The sequence below is a fragment of the Anabas testudineus genome, chromosome 10 (assembly GCF_900324465.2).
Source record: "Anabas testudineus chromosome 10, fAnaTes1.2, whole genome shotgun sequence".
Taxonomy (NCBI): Eukaryota; Metazoa; Chordata; class Actinopteri; order Anabantiformes; family Anabantidae; genus Anabas; species Anabas testudineus.
Window position 1 is genome coordinate 10998796 of NC_046619.1, and position 16219 is coordinate 11015014.

At 39.8% G+C, this 16219-nt stretch overlaps 3 protein-coding genes across 3 annotated transcripts; 1 reads left to right on the forward strand and 2 right to left on the reverse strand.

Annotated features, from left to right (window-relative positions):
- Positions 1–412: 412 nt before the first annotated feature.
- slc25a51b (solute carrier family 25 member 51b) lies at positions 413–4626 on the reverse strand. Its single transcript, XM_026357350.1, has 2 exons — positions 4330–4626; positions 413–2216 (listed from the first exon to the last, which is right to left on the reverse strand). The coding sequence occupies exon 2, from the start codon at positions 2139–2141 to the stop codon at positions 1206–1208; it is 936 nt and encodes a 311-aa protein (XP_026213135.1). The 5' UTR covers positions 2142–2216; positions 4330–4626; the 3' UTR covers positions 413–1205.
- Positions 4627–4750: 124 nt separating this feature from the next.
- Positions 4751–11655, forward strand: ints10 (integrator complex subunit 10). Its single transcript, XM_026357349.1, has 17 exons — positions 4751–5286; positions 5400–5467; positions 5650–5753; positions 5920–6059; positions 6165–6246; positions 6338–6478; positions 6644–6818; positions 7191–7360; positions 7484–7623; positions 7784–7937; positions 8347–8429; positions 8694–8849; positions 9385–9493; positions 9594–9673; positions 9840–10002; positions 10140–10233; positions 11079–11655. Exons 1-17 carry the CDS (start codon positions 5158–5160, stop codon positions 11233–11235), a joined length of 2145 nt encoding a protein of 714 aa, XP_026213134.1. The 5' UTR covers positions 4751–5157; the 3' UTR covers positions 11236–11655.
- tlr1 (toll-like receptor 1) lies at positions 11651–16156 on the reverse strand. The gene is made up of 2 exons (XM_026357347.1): positions 14555–16156; positions 11651–14207 (listed from the first exon to the last, which is right to left on the reverse strand). The coding sequence occupies exon 2, from the start codon at positions 14202–14204 to the stop codon at positions 11811–11813; it is 2394 nt and encodes a 797-aa protein (XP_026213132.1). The 5' UTR covers positions 14205–14207; positions 14555–16156; the 3' UTR covers positions 11651–11810.
- Positions 16157–16219: the final 63 nt, after the last annotated feature.

Consider the following 16219-nt stretch of genomic DNA (forward strand, 5'->3'; position numbering starts at 1 on the left):
ACTGAAGAAATAGGCCAAGTGAACAATTTACATGGCAGCTTGGGCTTTTTGTGCCACTGAACATTACCCTCTGCCCCAGTCTTCTCTCAGCACCATTATAGCTCAGTCTCTCTGAGGGTCCAAGCAGCATGCCTTTCCTCTTTGGGCTGTCGTACACAGTGAGAGCTGCTGTGTGGTGACTGCGCCTACTCAAGCTTGAAATCTGAGCCCATTATGTCAACAGATGTTAGAAGAGGAGAGCAAGCATGAGAAAAGCGAATTATAAAAAAAATGAGCAAAGGGAGGATTGACAGTAAGTTTATATATATATATATATATATATATATATATATATATATATATATATATATGTGTGTGTGTGTGTGTGTGTGTAAAATGTCCCCACTCCAAAGAAAATGCAGCAAAAACACAGTCAAATTTATATTTTCATTGCTCTAAATATCACAGGATGCTTTTGAAGCTGAAAAAATAAAAAATAATATATAGTGCATGTACTTTCTGTAGGATTATTTGTTGCAATAGAGGTTTTGGCGCTCACAATAAAAACAGACAAGATGGGTATCATTGCGCACTTGTCAAAACTCAGACAACATACACCCTGTTATAGTGTAATCACAAATTAAAAGTTAATTTTCCATTTCTTAGCCTTTTGTACACAAAATTTGAGATCAGTGCACATAAAGAAAAATAAAATGGCCACTCCACAGTTTCATTTCAATGGTCACATTGTTTGAATTAAGTGGCAGAATTGTTCTTAATGTACAAAGTCTTGGTCAAACGTATACAAAACACCACAGCACACAGTACATACAAAGAAACAGTTCTCTTACATGACAGTTTATTGAGTCAAGTAACTTTTGTGTGAAACTGTTGAGAAAAGTACTGAAGTTCAGTTTGCTCCACAAAACTTTGTATTCAAAGCAAATAAGGGCAGTTACAGTAGACCCTGCCCCAAGTGTTTAATAGGCTAAAGCATGTGTACTGTTTTTAATATTTTGATAACAGTAAATAATCACAATGGCAGGTGGTTATCTCATGCTGACTGTTGGCCCCTGTAAAAAGTGCAACTTCATTGCTGTGGATCAGTCATGGAAACTCTTATTGGAAAAAACCTTTCCTCTCATCTAAACAAACTGACTATGACTCCATACAAGTATGTACCTTTAAATACTTTTTTCTTTCTTTCTCTATTTCCCTCCATTCTTTTATATAACCTTCAGCAGTAGCTCATATGTGGCATTAATGATCCCCCAGGAAAGAAGTGAACGGTGGTAGTTCAGATGGGCCCCTCTGAAGAGCTTGGCCAAGCTGCCACCCCTCTCTCTCCACACTGTTAACAGCACCTCTGTGCAAGGCCGGAAAGCTCCGCCTACCTGAGACTGAGCCCGGGATTTTACCACATTTAAAGGATAGAACATAATGCCAAGGCCTGCCCCCAACAACCCTCCACACACAAAATCATTAACCAAGTGACCTGCCCGGCTTTTGGCTTCTGGGAGCTTCTCCTTAATGGGCCCACGGAGCCCAAAGAAGAGCACGTTGCTTGGGCCATTGCGGAGCAGTATGGGCACAAGTCCACGGTAGCACTCTCTGACACCATATTCAGTCACAAGTGTCCGGAAGGTGTGGGCTGTATTGTTGAAGCGACCATGGTGCCTATGGTCTTGTAGTAGAGTTTGTACACGCTCAAATGGTGTCAGGACTGCCTCTGCAGTTCCTGCCATTGCTGCAGCAAAACTGCGTGTGACCAGCTCTGGAACACCGGTGTTATCAGCGTGGTCTAGTAAGACTCTAGAGAAGTCCTCATACAGACCAAACATGATGGCCACTGTAGTGGTCTTCTGGAGTAGTGGGGGCAACAGGCCCCGGTAAAGATTCCTCAGCCCATCACTCTGGAGCTGCCGCACTGCCTCAACGGCCAACACACCATGCAGCTGCTGCCGGAAAAGCACCTTCTGGATGGGAAAGGTCACCACGATATTGGTAAAAGCTGCAATGGAGCCACAGACATAGTGCTTCCCTTGGGGGCTTAGCCAGGCACTCAGATCTGCAGCAGGCAGCAGGGAGTGGCCTCCTTTAGTCAGAGCAGCCTGAGGCTGAGGTGTCCGGGCTGACTCAGAGTCCATGGTGCTAACAGCCATGAGGGGCTCAATGCACCACAGCCTGTTCCTCCAGCATCACATCAGCACCACATTCTTCTGTGATAGACATGTACCCTGTGAGAGACAGAGAGAAATATTAGCTATACCCAAGTATTAATAATTATTCAGATAATTGTCATTAGATTTAAAACAGGATTAATTTCATTGTATGGTAATACAGATATGGAAAAAAAATGAAAAAAAGGAACAGGATTCATTTAGAGCCTGAATGAAGTACTGTACAGAAATATGTAGTTATATAAAACAGGGACTGAAACAGTAAATATAAAATGGCTCAGTTTTTAAGACTAACTTTATTGGAAAATTGCAAATGAAACCCAGCCAATAAAATCTGAATTTAATAAATATAAAGTAAATACCCAATAGACATGACACTGCAGTCTATGAGCATGAAAATCCTGAATGACTACAGTGCTGAACTTCACCCACTTTGTATAAACTTGTACAACCAGGTTGCCCTAGTTAGCTGCTGATAAAAGTTATTGCACAATCTGACAACTGATAAGTGTTAGCTTAGTCATGGAGGAGGAGAGTACAAATATTGTTGGCAGAAGGTCTGTTCTTTTAATGTGATTTCCAAAGCACCATGTGTCTGTTAACATAAAGTGTGTAATGCATTTTTTACTTTGTTACTTTCATACTAGTATGAAACAAACTGGTATTTCTAGTTTTTTGTACACATAATATACCTATTACATATCTGTTTAAATGAAAGCATAATCTAAAATTACTACATGACAGATTTTACCACATAAAGCCACTTGTTGCTAAATATTGAGCATTAAGAAGATAGTGGAGTGAAAGTTGAGAGTTCATTAAAGGTTGCAGTGCGTCGACCAAAAATATCTCTCCAGAGATCCTTACATAGTTCCATGTCAGTATGACAAAGCAGGCTGCTGTATGGCTTTCAATGTGTAAACACATTTAATGTGTATTTGCTCAAGAACTGCACTTTTAAAGAGTTATTTTACTTTTACGCTGTGAGACTGCACATATACTTGAGTATATACGTTTTATGCTACTTTATTGTTTTAACTTTAATGCACTTCATAGGGAAATATTGTGCTTTTCATTCTATCACATTTATCTGACAACTATAGTTATTATTATATTAGTTGTAGAGCTACTTTTACTTTTTCCACCACTGTGTGAATGCAAGAATTAAGTCAATATCTCATTATATATTAGAATTGCATTTACTCATACAAGGAAATCATTTTGGTCCAGCCTCAACAGAGAACACAGCATACACATCAACAACAGTCAGCAAAAATAGTTACAGTATCAGTAATAATATAAATAATATTAAGAATTATAAAGAAATGATCCTAAAAGTAGAAGAGAAATGACATGGGATATAAGATATCGTAAAGTAGTTTGTGTGCATATAAACATGATGAAAGTATCAGTGTGCAGAGAAGTAGCATACAGGTATGTATGAAAGTGCATAAAGAGTGTAAATAGAGGCTGGGCGTAGAAATGAACTAACCATGATAAATGGATAACGATCACATTAATATATTCATACAAGAAATCATTAAGCGGATATTTGCAGAAGACAACACGTCTTATAGATCATTATATTATTAAAACGTGTTAAAACTAACGTCGGTTCTTTGACGAACACGCCCTTTGCGCACCGTTTCACTGGAGCTCCCCCGCTCGTCGTGTTTGTGCTTGTTTTTCATTGAACGCTGTCTGTCCGTTGATTGATACAGACATAAAGCCCTAATCTCTGGTAACAAGGCCGCGAAGCCAGTATTAACTCTGTCAGTCAGTGTATAAATGGCTAATATCAACAAACCACCCACAGGCTAGCATGCTTAACTCAAAATACACTGACTAATGCTATGCTGGCTAGCCAACTGACCTAGCTCAACACTGCATGTGAATGGGCCTTTTCGACTAACTGGAATGCCAGTTAAAGTTAAATATCTAGGTGTTTTTAACAGTTAAACGAAAGAAGGGCCGACACAGGGTCAGGCACAATGACTGCATACTATAAGAAAACACTGGTCTTCCTAGCATGCTAGCTAGCTAACATATTGGAGTCAAAACGGACAACCGCTAAATAACGTTAACTGCTAATGGGTTGAAGACTCTCTTGACAGCTGCTGAATTTCAACAAAGGAGCGTCATAAAGTTTTGGTCATAAGTTCGTCTTTACCTGTCGTGCACACCTGTCGCTGTCCTGTCCACAGTCAGGTAGAGTGTAATTGTTGCAGGACCACCACTGTAGGTCGTGTCTACAGTGGCCGCAGGTGACACCAGCAATGCATCTTTGACGCCTGCGCACTACGCTAGATCTAAGGGTGCATGGATAAGGCTAAAAACGTCTTTTTGAGTTGTTCTTTCATATACTTAGGTGACTTAAATAAGTGCAGTGTATGGCTTATATCGTTGCATAGTTTGGTTTGTTAAATAACGTTCTCTACGCGCAATATTTGCTGCGTAACATGGCTAAACCATAACATCACCGTTTTCGTGTTGTTGTGTGAAAAACCCCATCATGCAGTTCAAACGGGTCGTAAAGCAGGATGTAACGACATTTTACGACTGCGGCGTGACGTCTTATCAATACGTTAAATGTGTCGGTAAATAGAGGCTTAGCTTTGTTGATTGCAATGAATACGACTTAATCGCTTTTCATTCTCTTCATACGCCTGGTTGTTATGTGTATATAATATAATTTAATAATAGAGCACGGTTCATTCAACCAAAGATGTCAGTAATAAGAAAGTTGCATAGCGCTAACTAGTTAGCTTAATATGTTGATAGCATAGACTGTATCTGTTTGCTAGCTGTGTCGTTACATTTTACACAGAACCTCTCTCTTTAGCTTAACGTTAACGTTGGCTGTACATCTAACTTAAAGTCAGTCCACTGAGATTTTTGCATATGTTTTAACGTTACCATATGCATTAAATCACATCCTAAATTACGTGTTTTTGAGTGTGTCGCTTTCGGCAGTATTTGCTTGGTTAATGTAACTAAAATGTCAGCACAAAAAGACTGCGAATTTCTGGTGAAACGGGCCCGGGAGCTGGTTTCTGATGATCCCTGTGCGGCCAAAGCTTGGCTCATAACTGCCAGGACCCTTTACCCCGCAGACTTCAACATACAGGTGACGATAAATCTTAATTTAACGTTATAATAGAACAACTGGATTGTTATGAATTTCTCTGGCTAAACATGCTTTGAGTCCATTGTTACATTTTGGCTGATGTGTTTTCACAGTATGAAATGTACATCATTGAACGCAATGCAGAAAGGACATCTTCTGCAGGCAGACTGCTCTATGACATGTAAGTTATAATGTACTCAATCTCTTACTGCTGCAATGATTTTTTTTTACACAAATCCGTTGGTAACAGAAAATGATAACTGGCATCTTTACTGATATTATAATAACTGATAGTTGTAGCCCTTATCTATCCAGTACTGCTGAGCCTGAGCTAACACTCTCAATTATTTACCTATTCTTTAGGTTTATAAATTTTCCTGATCAGCCCATCGTCTGGCGAGAGATCAGCGTCATCACTGCTGCATTGCGCAGTGACTCTCAAGACAAGCAGGCGCAGTTTCTACGAGGTGAGAGAAATTTAATAGCCTTGTTTATATACAGCCCATGTATACAGCATTATGCTTTGAGGCATCCTTTCTGACAGGAGTCGATAATGAAGTGTGAATGCCCTTGAGAGTAACAGTGTTTGTTTTAGACAGTGTCTAATCTTCTGTGTGTGTTTGTCTTCTCTAGGGCTTTTTGAGACACTGCCTGGCCGTGTGCAGTGTGAAATGCTGCTGAAAGCCACAGAGCAGTGTTTTAACACTTTGGAGAAGGCAGAGATGCTGCTGCTTCTCTTGAAGCGCTTTCCAGAGTCTGTCGTCCAACACGGGGTACATTATAATAACATAACTTGTGTTGAAAAGTCAGTATTGACATATTTTTACTTTGTGTAAATACCATTCAAACTCAGTTGTAACAATCTGCTGTATTTTTAGGTCAGTTTAGGAGAGACGTTGTTGGAGGCAGAGGCATCAGAGAATGTGGAGACTCCTGTAAACTGCTTCAGAAAACTTTTTGGTCTGTGAAACGCTTTCAGAAAACTTAAATCTTTCAATTTTTATCCGTTTGCAAACTGACTCTTACTGTGTTTTAATTTTCACTATTATAGTGTGTGATGTTCTACCTTTGGTGATAAATAACATGGATATGCGCCTACCTGCTAGCCTGATGCAGAAGTACATGCTGAAAGCAGCTGAATTTTACATTGGTTATGTTACTCGTGGACCCTCACCTGATGTTCAGATACAGGGTAAGGCTGCAATGTATTGATTTTTTGTATTTGATTTTTTTCTTTATTAATGTGTCACTAGTGTGATCACTTTAAATGTCATTATTTCCTGTTCTATTCTAACTATTCCTGTATTTTTTGACTGCATCCTCCACATTTTGGTATTCCACATTTGCTTCATCTCAGCCTCTCAAGATGGTGGGTCTCTGAAATCTCCCAGTGTGTCCCGTGGCTCTCAACGTTATGTGATTGATGGCTTGTCAGAGAAGTCATCAGTGGTAGCAGAACCTTGGGAGAGGCTGTTAGATATTCTTGCTGTGGTTGGAGCTCGCTGCGAGTGGCAAGGAGACAAGGGACAGAGGTAGTCTGCCAAATCACAATAATCAAAACAGATTAATGCAAAGCATTACATACAGTCCAGATCAATACATAGTAATGTAGGAATTCTAGCAAATGTGCTAATATATACATAATTATGGAATAATATAACAAAATGCTCAAAATCGAATTATTGTAAATTCTAAATTCTGAAGATAAATAAAAATACAGTTGAATTAACTTTTTTTGATGTTACAAAAACATATGTAAAAGACATATAAACAAATAAATTGTATAATTTGATTATACTCTGTATATGTGACATGCATCAATATATGTCCAACATTTGCCATTTGACTGAGGGTTATCTAAATGTTTTTAAGACTTACTGTTTTTGTGTGTACATTTGCACAAGGAGTTATATGGAAATGCTTCAGAGAGTGAAGGAGTTGTGCCGCTACCTGCCTGGTCTGGAAGGAGACACGAGGTCCCGTTGCTGCAGTCAAGTGGTCATCTGTGCTGCACTCGTGCTCTTCCGCAGTGCCTTTCTGTATGTCTCAGCTGTACAGCCTGCATTGTTCCAGGGTTAGTTTCTATGTTTGCAAGCACATGTAGTTCTCTGTTTGTTTATTTACTTAACTTAAGTTCTTCAAGATATGCATCTCCTTTTTAAGGAAAGCGTCAGTGATTATGTGACATCTTTGGCAGGTGTGAATGGGTTGAGTTCAGGGCCATGGATACTTGTAGAGGATTTGAGCTCAGTGTACAATGATGTGGAAGTGGAGAGAGGAGCTGCGAAACATTCACATAAGAAACGCAAACTGGCTGATGGAAGAGACAAGACTATGGTGAGGACAGATTGAAGGTTACATAGATGTTTATAGCCGGCCAACAAAGGTTGACGGACTGACACACTGTTACATACTGTTTGTTCTTACAGTAAATATGTTGTAGTATATGGGTATAGGATGTTTTCATTGCATTTGCTTTTGATTTCTAATATTTTAGAGCTCAGATGATGAGGAAGGTTTGGGAAAAGGCCGTGGTCGACACATCCTAGTAAACAAGACTGAGATGCCCAGCTGGTCAGAGACTCTGGAGAGTTTTCGCATAGCGAGGGAGAGCTGGGATCTCCTTCATTCCCACGACAGTCTGGAAACTGGTAAGCACCTCTAAAGTTTGTTTGTGATTCAGTCACTCTATCACAATATCATAAGGTCACAACAACTTGAACAGTGATATATTGTTATAGTTTGTTTCTTATAGAACACAAGACTTAACAACAGGACACACACAAAATGGCACAAGATGGCAACAATTTACAAAAAGTGTTACATTACGAATCTAACAAAGCAGCATATTTATGGCTAAATGCTTGATTTCTCTTTAAAAATTGTTTGAATCTAAAAGAAAAACAATTGGTTGATTCACATTACGGCAAAAGTACAAATGGGAATTTAGAAAAGGGCAATGTAAAATTCACACCTTAAGTTCCTGAGCAAATAACCCTGCGAGGAACCACCTTAAGATTATATAGAAATGTCTTATCTTATAAATTTGCATTCTGACAGAATTCAAGAAGATCTGTGCCTCATGGAAGACAGACAGCTGGCTGTGGTTCAGAATATTCCTCACTGACATGATCATATACCAGGTAAGAAATGGTTATGATTTTGTTAAAATTTTAAATAATGGGATGCGGAAGTTAGAATTATATGTGCATATTACACACACACACACACACACACACACACACACACACACACACACACACACACACACACACACATATAGATCTATATATCTATATGTAGTGAAACTGAAACAAATCAAGTAGAATTAAAACAAATACACATTTATCATAATCAATGGATATTCGTGTGCTGATATCTTAATTTGTATTTGTGTATATCTGCAGGGACAATATCGTAAGGCCCTCTCCAGCCTGCACCAGATGGCTGCAGTACAGCAGCCTCAGCCTGGACAGCAGAGCCCCTCAGTTCAGGCCAGTCTGGAGCACCACAGGGCTCTCATACAGCAGGCCTCCTGCCACTATGCTCTGGGAGAGTACAGGGTAAAAACACACAAACACTTGTTCGACCTTGATTTTTAGGTTTGTATGTTGTATTGTTTATTTATAGGGAGGCTGATAGGAGATGTTCATGTTGCAGTTTTGGCCACTATTCTACTCTGACTCCAAATTTATCATGTGTGACAACAACACAAAACCTGTGGGCCAAGTTCCAACAATGAAACTATAAAACTAATGAACCGTAATAGCTAAAGTTGAGCTTAGAGTTACATTTCAGATGTTTAGTAGAATATATTGCTGCCTTTGCTTAATTTACTTTTATAGTAGCTGTACGTGTATGTTACATTATTTATTACATTTTACATACAAGAAAACAAAAAAAACATCATAAAACATCCCAGTTGTACAAATATAACCAGGGATCATTTCAACACCTGGTTAATGCCAGGTCAAACATGGCACAAGGTACAAATTACAGAGAATTTGTTTTAATTAAACCTTTTACAAAATTCGTGCAATAGCGCTGCTCTGTGGACATGTGTTATAGATGTTCTGATGTACTGTATATTTGTATTAGATGGCCTGTGAGAAGCTGCTCGATGTTGTCAGTGGGCTGGTACCTCCAAACCAAGAACCAACAAAGATCCCAGAGGATCAGAGTAGAGTCAAGACCAAAACAAGGAAAGGTAACAACTTTCTGCTTTTTAAAAGTTCAAAGAGAGATGTATAACAGTGAGTTAATCAGAATAATATGATCTTCCTCTTGTTTTGTCGTGGCTACTGTAGGTAATGACTTGAGATTGCTTCCCTGCACCAGCAAAGCTGTGTTACCTTTTTGTCTCCAGCTGATGTTGGCCTGCTTTAAGGTACCTGAACTAGTTAGACCTGTGGAAATGTAATCTTGGTGACTTTTATGACTTTTAAAAATGTTGTGTTAACACATGCACTAAATGTGAGTGATGCATTTTTGATACTGTGTAGATAAAACCTTATAAAAATCAACTTTGTCTTGTTCTCATTTTGGCCAATCAGCTCCGTGCCTTCACAGACAATCGTGATGACCTGTCTCTCGGCCACGTGGTGGTGCTCTTGCAATATGACTGGCCGCAGGGTGAGCTGCTGTTTTTAAAGGCAGTGGATAAAATCTGTCAGCAAGGCAGTTTCCAGTATGAGAATTTCTTCAACTATGTCACCAGTATCCTTTGTTGTAACTGCAGTAGAGCCTGACAATAGTAGATTTCCGAATACTGTATATCTATCAATCAATTTGTGGTTACCATGTGTTCTCTTGTGTTGGATGTTAGTTTCCATAAGCTCAATGATTTTTCTCAGACATTGACATGCTGGAGGAGTTTGCATATCTGCGCACTCCAGAAGGAGGGAGGATTCAACTAGAGCTCTTGCCCAATCAGGGAATGCTGATCAAGTAAGCGGCTCACTTTCAGAAATGCTTCAGTTGGCATCGTGACTTTACCCACTCCCGTTCTGTTGGTGTTATTAATGATCTAAGTAGACATGGCCTGTGGGGAGCTATTTACTTTGAACTGAAAATGCTGTCAATGGAGCGGCCATTATAAAACGAAAGGGTTTACAGTTAAACAGCTAAAATCTAAGCCCTGCATTCATTGCTGTAGAAGTTAACACACTTGAATGCACCCTCACTGACTGAGAGTTGTTGAATGTTGCTGTCCCTCAGGAACCCTAGTCCCGCCCTGGGGGTGGAGTTAAATACCCTTCTGCTACAAGGGGTGCAGACGATGGACAGGTACCCCAGGCCCGTCCTCCTACAGTCCCCATTCCCTCCCCCATACCAGTCACCTTTCCTTCATTCCTAAACCTCAAGGCTTGTCATTCCCCCAGTTTTGCTTTGGGCCTGTCATTTTACATCAAGAGTTAGTCGTTCTTTGATTTCCTGTCGGCGTTTGTTTATTTGAGCCATTGCTCATCTTTCTGTGGTCATCACTGTTGTTGTCCTTATTTGAGGATATTGTTCTTCTCGTACAGTCAAGTTTTTTGCCTTTTCATAACACTTGATCTCATTCATTTGTGGACATGTTTTATGTGGTTTTGATTTATAGTGATGGAACTTAAGTTGTCTAATCTTGAATAGCTGGTTTATGTGTTTAAGGAGAATGTAATGTGTTGTTTCCATGACTTTGTCTTTTGTGAATAAGCCATATAGATGTCAGCTTCTCTGTTAGTGCCAAATCAGCTCATAATACATTTCTCACCATGTGCGTGTTTGTTTATGTTTATTCGTTTTTCTTTCAGGCACCACACAGTGACTCGAGGAATCACTAAAGGAGTGAAAGAGGACTTCCGTCTGGCCATGGAGAGACAGGTGTCGCGTTGCGGAGAAAATCTGCTCAGTGTTCTTCACCGTTTCTGCATCAATGAGAAAATCATCATCATCCAGTCTCTTCCGTGACACCTGGCCTGAGACTTTCATAGTTGACATTCCAGGCACAGTGTTAATACAGCTGGACTGACTTTATGCTGCCTCTCAACACAGGATATATCATTTGTAGCTCTCTTGTCTTTGTCATCATTGAACTCATAACAACAACATGAATAAGTCTTGCCTTAAAAAGTGGATCTCTCTTATCATAAGATGGAGAGAATTCTTTTTTGGGGAATATAAAGTACAGTGTTAATACAGTTTTGTGTGCGTAGGTTTCATCTTTACTACTCAACCACATTGGATGTGGTTTAACCATATTGTGATATTGTATGGATATCATTACTGGCAAAAGAATCAAGTCCTTTTTTGATATTTCTTATATCAAATGTAAAGTTTATTGTTTTTGTTATAAAGTTGATTAAATTGAATCAGTATAGTACAATTTTTTAAAAAAGCTTTCTGTTAAAATAAGAATACAACAAAATGAACACACTCAATGCCCAGCCTCCAGACCAAAGACATTTGTTTCGCTACTGTTTCTCTCTGAAAATCTCTTCCCTCTTCTTTTTCCTCTTAACTTCTCCTGTCTGCAGTCACTCCTCTCATTCTACAACTGGTGCATTTGGGAGGTGTGCCTGGAGGGCAGCTCTGAGGTTAGCCCAGAAGAGCCTCTGCTTGGCTCTGTCCTGTGGCCACTCCAAATAGGTGTGTCGTTTCATCATGGACTTGAGCTGGTAGTACTTGGATGGGATCAGGTATTGAGGCAGAGGCTCAAGCAGCACAAGCACAATGCTGTCCGAACCCCGAGTAAGGCGTTGGTGGCTGGCGAAGTACAGCTCGTAATGGCACCATTCACTCTTGACAAAGTGAGCAGACAGCACAAACACTGAGCGTCGGCTTTTCTCCACACAGTTGATGATGTTCTCAATAATTGTTTTTCCTGGCACAAAGTTCTTCTCATGTTGGCAGATTCTGAGCCCCCCCGCAGGACCTTCAAGGTTGGGAAGGAGGGTATCGTGCACCCAATCTGCATCATGCTGACTGTAAGACACAAAGGCATGAAACTGAACACCCACAAGGTCTTCGGGACGAAGTTGTCGCGTTCTGGCACGATGTTTGGCTCTGGTCCACTGACAAATCATGCGCATGTACCAGGGAATATCTAAATGATTGCACAGAGTCACAATAGCGATGATCACAACCACTGTTGGGCACAAGATGGAGGCTGCGAGAATACCAACGTTACACGACACCTCTTGGATCGAGATATGTTCCAAGAGGGTGTCTCTGACAGACTCTGGGTAGGAGCAGTAATAGTCCAATGGCCATGCCAACAATTGAAACCCTGTGTGACTGTGCTTCTTTTCAGATTTGACACCAAGACTTATGAAACTCCTCAGAACACAGGTACAGGTGAAGGGGTTAAGACTGACATCCAGGGTGTTCAGTTTGGGGCAACTTGTCAACTGGTTCACAGATGGAGCATGGATGGAATTTGACTTGAGCAGAAGCTCCTGCAGTATGGGGAAACCATTACATACAGGCAGGTCTCGCAGCCTGTTGGCATTTAGATTCAGAGATGAAAGGTTTTCCAGTTTCAAGATGGATGAAGGCACGGCAGAAATCTGGTTGTTCTGGAGGTCCAGTGTGCTTATTCCTCTTGGCAAACATTTAAAAGCCGAGTCTGTCAGACTGTTAGACGACAGAATCATATTGGTGATGTTTGGTGGCCAGACGCACTCTACCATACCATCGTAAACCAGGGTGTTGAGGCTGAGGTCTAGATGTTGCAGAGACTTCATGAACTGCATGCGTTTGCTCAGCAACTGAAGACTTTTAAGATTGTTGCCCAGCAGAATCAATCTTGTCAAGTTACCCAGATTTGTACATTCAATAGTTTCTTGACCTTCCACTCTGGAGAAGATGGTGTCAGATAAAGCGCAATAGGAAAAGTCCAGCTGGAGGATTGGACTCTGCGACTTGGGGCATGTCATGTGTATGATTGAAGTCTCCGTGATTGCTAAACTCTCTACTGGCATGTTGATAAAAAAGTTGTATACAGCGTTCTGTGAAAAGAAGAAGCTCATCACCACTGCTCTTTTGGCTGAGAAGGACTTCATTATACTTTTGGAGGTCACAGGTGTGTCTATATAAGGTGGTTTGTAAATGGCCACATCAGAAGCACTCAGATGCCTTATAGATGTACTTAGAACTGTATTTACATAGTGAGTTAAGTCTTTCCATTCAATTGCTATGTTGGTCAGATAAAGATGAGAAGTGTTGATCTTTATTTTGAGCAACTGGTCACTTAGTTGCCTGTAGCCATGTGTCAAATGCATTAGCTCCACTTCATCAAAGAGTAATAGAGCATCAGCAGTCAGATTAAAGTTTATTGCTTCATTACTAGTGGCTACTATCTGAAGCTTTTGAGCATGAAGAGCCTGCAGACTGCCTGTTTCATAACTAAACCCATCCTCTAGGCAGAGGGTCAGTGAACGTAGTTTCAATTTAGCAATATTCTTGAAATCGCCAATACTGACGTTTTTTGCTCCAAGAGCTAATCTCTCCAGTTTTACCAGAAAAGTGAACTCAGTCCCCAGCGTCATGTTGAGAAACTCATTATAGGCCAGATTCAGCATCTTAAGGTTGCCTGCATGTAGCAGGTACTGTTGACCCAGCAGGATCATCAGCCGGTTGTGCGACAGGTCCAGATCCTCCAGCTGTGGTGTGTCGAGGAAAGTTTCTGGATCTATGTGCTCTAATTGATTCCATGAAATATTCAGGAACTTCAGGAGAGTGGTGTTTTTGAAGTCTCCGCTGTGAAGCCTTTGTATGTTATTGCATGAAAGGTCTAAAAACTCAACCTTCTGTGGCAGGTCTCTTGGCACAGAGGAGAGATTTCTGGATGAGCGGTCTACAATATTATCAGAGGACGAAGCGATCAGCTGGAGTCCCACCAACATGGCTGCTGTCCAGAGGGCAGTCGTGGGCTTCATTGTCTGGGTACAAGTAAGCAAATAAACATCTAGGTTATAACGATTCCTCATAGAGACACTTTTGTATGTAATTTGTATATTTCCCCTCATTTGACCTTTGGGGTCTTCTGCTTAGTTACAAAAGGGAAGTCTCTTGTTTAAGAACAAAATACATCAGTCAAAACAAGATTGCAGATTGCATTTTAATATTCACATTTTATTTGCCTTAACCTATAAAGACAATGATTTATATAGTATTTAAATACTTGAATACCTTACAAAATGTATCTTTTAATTCATGGTGGAAACCATTGTGTTTTATTCTTATACTAACATTCACACATGATATAGACACAGACGTGTTCACTAACCTGTTGTGTAGTCAGGTGTTTTTTTCTGCAGAAGCCCTTGTTTGTTTGTATTGTGGATTTGTAGAGTTTCTAATGATGTGATGTATTGCAGCCCGTCATATTTTGATGCTTTTCAAGTAGATGATCTCAGGAAGTAGCACGAGCAGGTGTCGTGGCTGAGTCTTTGCATAAAAGTGCATAAAAAATGTCTCAGCTTCAGAGGTTTAAAATCCCACAAAGTGAAAAATAAAATCACACAAGCACAAAAAAGGAAAAATGACAAGTTGATAAATATGTCACTAATAATGCACAAAAGTGCACAAACAAAAACGGTTTTAATCTAAAGACCTTAGTTTTGTAGGAAGTCCCTTCTCACTTGTTTCTCTGCAACCTCCTCTCCTGTTGTTACAGTAAATAACTGTAAGGAAAGGAGGAAACAGACTCAGTAATGAAAGTACCCCTCAGACCAGTCATGCTTTTCTTCTCATGTGCATCCTCTTTTCACTTCCCCAAATTTATCTGTACAGTGATTTTTTTAACTGCAGGAAGCTATTTGTTAGACTTCCTTATGAAATACTTATTGCATAAGATTACAATTAAGATTAACAGTTATTTAAATCTGGTTTAGATTTATTTTTTCTATTAAGTTTGAACGAGTTGCTGTACTGTAGCTTCAATACAGTAAGATGATCAAGCTTTGACTATAACAGAGTTTATCTCAACTGCACAAAGAAACATAACGTATTCATGACATAAACAAGAAGAAGAAGTAGAAACAAGTTAGTCTCTAATCCACTGAAAGTCTTCCCTTCTGTGTGTTCTTCTCTAATATAAAACATGATGGTGACCACACTAAGGTCAATCTGGGTGTAAGGAGATCATTTCCCAACCCAATTGACCACCAATGCCTTGAAGCAAAGTGTATCCTGGGAAACTAGACCATTTACTGTAGACAGCTGTGCACTGCCTTAATGAAGGAGAATGAGAAAGGGGCTTTTTAACAAACATTGAACCAGTTTTATTATTATTTGGATGCTTTATTAAACAGACAAGCATGTGTACAGACAAACAGTCTCTCTCTCTCTCACACACACACTTCCCAGCAATGTTTTTTAGCCTAGCAGTTCTATTTTTTTTTTCTCAGATCAGTAACTGTTAGTCACACATCAAGTGGATCTTAATTGAATGAAGTCATATGATCTGGTGTCACTGTTCTCACCTGGTATGGTTTTATCAGATTTTGGAAGAACACTGCAGAGGTGCTTAGTAGCTTCTGGGCATAAGACCACAGAAAATGGCCTATTATCTTTTCATCAGGCTGTACTGCATTATATTGCCTTCCTGCTTTTTCATCAATAAACGTCCTCAATATGTGTTGAACATATTGGAAAAATAAAATCCATTTACTCAGTGAAACTTGTTATGTTGGAGCACAGAAAAACATTATTTAAGAGCAGAAAATCAGTGTGTTTATTGGCAGCAGTGTGAAGTGTTTCTCAGTTTAGGAGCTCAGATCAGAGTACAAGCTAATTATTGACACAAGAACCGTCTTTACGACATTCAACAGCATGTTTGATGTTGTGTGTGTGTGTGTCCTCACAGGCATAGCTCAGTAATATCCTCTGAAGTGTCAGTCCTATCTTTTCAAAGGTCTTTTATATTTGATGATACATTAAAGAATGATGG